Genomic DNA, 2500 nt, shown 5'->3' with positions numbered 1-2500 from the left:
AGAGGAGAGAGGAGAGGGGAGGAGAGAGATAGAGGAGAGGAGAGAGGGAGGAGAGGAGAGAGGGAGGAGAGAGGTAGGAGAGGGAGGGGAGGAGAGGAGAGGAGAGAGGGATTAGAAGTGAGAAAGAGGATATGTCCTTCTGCCAGCGGAGGGATTAAAAAAGAGAGGATGAGAAAGACTGGCAAGATCAAGAACCAAGCGTACTGGGGTGAATACATCTACATTCTACCGTCATCTATTGTATTCTCTTTGATTCTATTCTGAACTTTCAGTGAACCCAGCTATCCTCTTTTAAACTGTCACTCAAACAAGTATTGTCACAGATAATCCAATCCATCTGTTTCTGATGATGATTCTATTATTCATCAGTTAGTCACTCTTTCCAGTCATTCCTCTGGTGGTTCGCTCGGTGGAGCTCCACTCCAGAGACAGCAGCTGATAAACACTTCCAAAGAAAGGGAAGATCGGATGGGGTTTTGATTGATCCTAGATATCATTTTTAATGAGACAGACAACGGGAAGGAGGAGGTTGCAACAGACAGCTGTCAGTCATGTCACAAACAGCGACAGGTTTCCCATAGCAACTGGCTTCTCTTCCTGGGAGGGCTGTGGTGTGATTGCTTGTAGAAATACTGGAGGAAAGAAGGAGAATTTAATGAAGTGCAGCTATCTAGAGCACACACACACACATACAGGCACCCACACACATATACACATGTGTGTGCACACACGCATACACACACACACACACACACACACACACACACACTCACACTCACACTCACACTCACACTCACACTCACACTCACACTCACACTCACACACATACTCACACACACACACACACATATTCACACACACACACACACACACACACACACACCCCTATTCCACCCTGATTGCAGCGGCATGCAGGAAGAAGAGTGGCAGGCAGACAGGCGGGCGGGCGGGCAGGCGGGCGGGCGGGCGGACCAGCAGGAGAGCGGCTGTCTGAGGCTCCTCTCCCTGGGAGATCTCGTTAGAGGCTGGGGCAGAACTGGTGCAAACGAGGAAGCATGCTGTCAACACTAATCTCATTTACCTGTGATCCCCTGTCATCACTAGCTGGGTTACTCCCAGGACCACAGAGCACCGGTGAACACAGCAGTGATACAGGGCCTGACTACTGCCTGTATAGGGCCTGACTACTATACCTGCACAATTACACTGGCATAGACCAGTGGAGGCTGGTGGAGGTCCTGCAGTGTGGGATGACTTTTAACCTAACAATGAAGTTTAACCTAACAATGAAGTTTAACCTAACAATGAAGTTTAACCTGACAATGCGCCATCAACATACTTACTGTACACCGTGAAACACACAAACACTCTCTGATCATAGAGAGACCCAGAATAGAACAAGACAATAGTCTTCTAGAGGAGAGGAGAGGAGAAGAGAAGAGAAGAGAAGAGAAGAGAAGAGAAGAGAAGAGAAGAGAAGAGAAGAGAGGAGAGGAGAGGAGAGGAGAGGAGAGGAGAGGAGAGGAGAGGAGAAGAGAGGAGAGGAGAGGACAGGAGAGGAGAGGAGAGGAGAGACACACACAGGAGACATTGGAATGGGCACAGGAACATTGTGGGGGACAGGAAGTTGCGTAACACTCACATCCTGGTTGCTCATGTCCCAGTACGGCCTCTCGCCGAATGACATCACCTCCCACATGACGATGCCGTAGCTCCACACGTCGCTGGCCGAGGTGAACTTCCTGTAGGCGATGGCCTCCGGCGCCGTCCACCTCACGGGGATCTTCCCCCCCTGAGAGAGAAGAAGAGGAGGAGAGGAAGAGGAGGAAGAGGAGGAGAGGAAGAGAGGGAGAGGAGAGAGGAAGAGGAGGAAGTCGAAGAGAGGAGAGAGGAGAAGAGGAAGAGGAGAGAGGAAGGGAGGAAGAGGAAGAGGAGAGAGGAAGAGAGGAAGAGGAAGAGAGGAAGAGGAGAGAGGAAGGGAGGAAGAGAAAGAGAGGAAGAGGAGAAGAGGAAGAGGAGGAGAGGAAGAGGAGAGAGTAAGAGAGGAAGAGGAAGAAGAGAAAAGGAAGAGAAGAGAGGAAAAGGGGAAAAGGAAGAGGAGAGAGAAACAGAGAAAGAGAGGAAGAGGAGAGAGGAAGAAGAAGAGAGGAGAGAAACACACAAAGATAGAGAGTTAGTCTTAATATGCCTTAATACTTGAATGAATTATTCATGAATTATTTAATCATCGGCTGTATATGTATTTTTAAAGCTTTAATGATGTATCTATTAATGAATACGTTTATTGATTCATTCATTCAGTTATTCACGCAGTGACAGAGATGTGGATGAATTCTGCACCGATATGAAAAATCGACACAAATGGACTTCATTATAAGCAATGATGCTCACAAGTCAGTTGTTGACTGAAAAATGATACTGCATATGGATAACAGTGGAGGCTGGTGGGGTGGAAATCGGAGGACGGACTGTAATGCATGGAACAAAATGAGGAATGATA

The 2500-nt window shown here is 48.0% G+C and overlaps 1 protein-coding gene across 1 annotated transcript in view; it reads right to left on the bottom strand.

Moving 5' to 3' along the window:
* LOC310806308 (ephrin type-B receptor 1-like) overlaps nt 1-2500 on the bottom strand; it is a gene marked incomplete at both ends in the record, with an annotated part of 54891 nt that overhangs the window by 2677 nt on the left and 49714 nt on the right. The window contains one exon of the mRNA XM_083672360.1: nt 1643-1792. Within this exon, the coding sequence (XP_083528486.1) occupies nt 1643-1792 (150 nt within the window). The remainder of the gene's footprint in view (nt 1-1642; nt 1793-2500) is intronic.

The sequence above is a fragment of the Argentina silus genome, assembly GCF_951799395.1.
Source record: "Argentina silus genome assembly, chromosome: 6".
NCBI lineage: Eukaryota > Metazoa > Chordata > Actinopteri > Argentiniformes > Argentinidae > Argentina > Argentina silus.
This window is presented reverse-complemented; position numbering and strand designations above follow the sequence as displayed.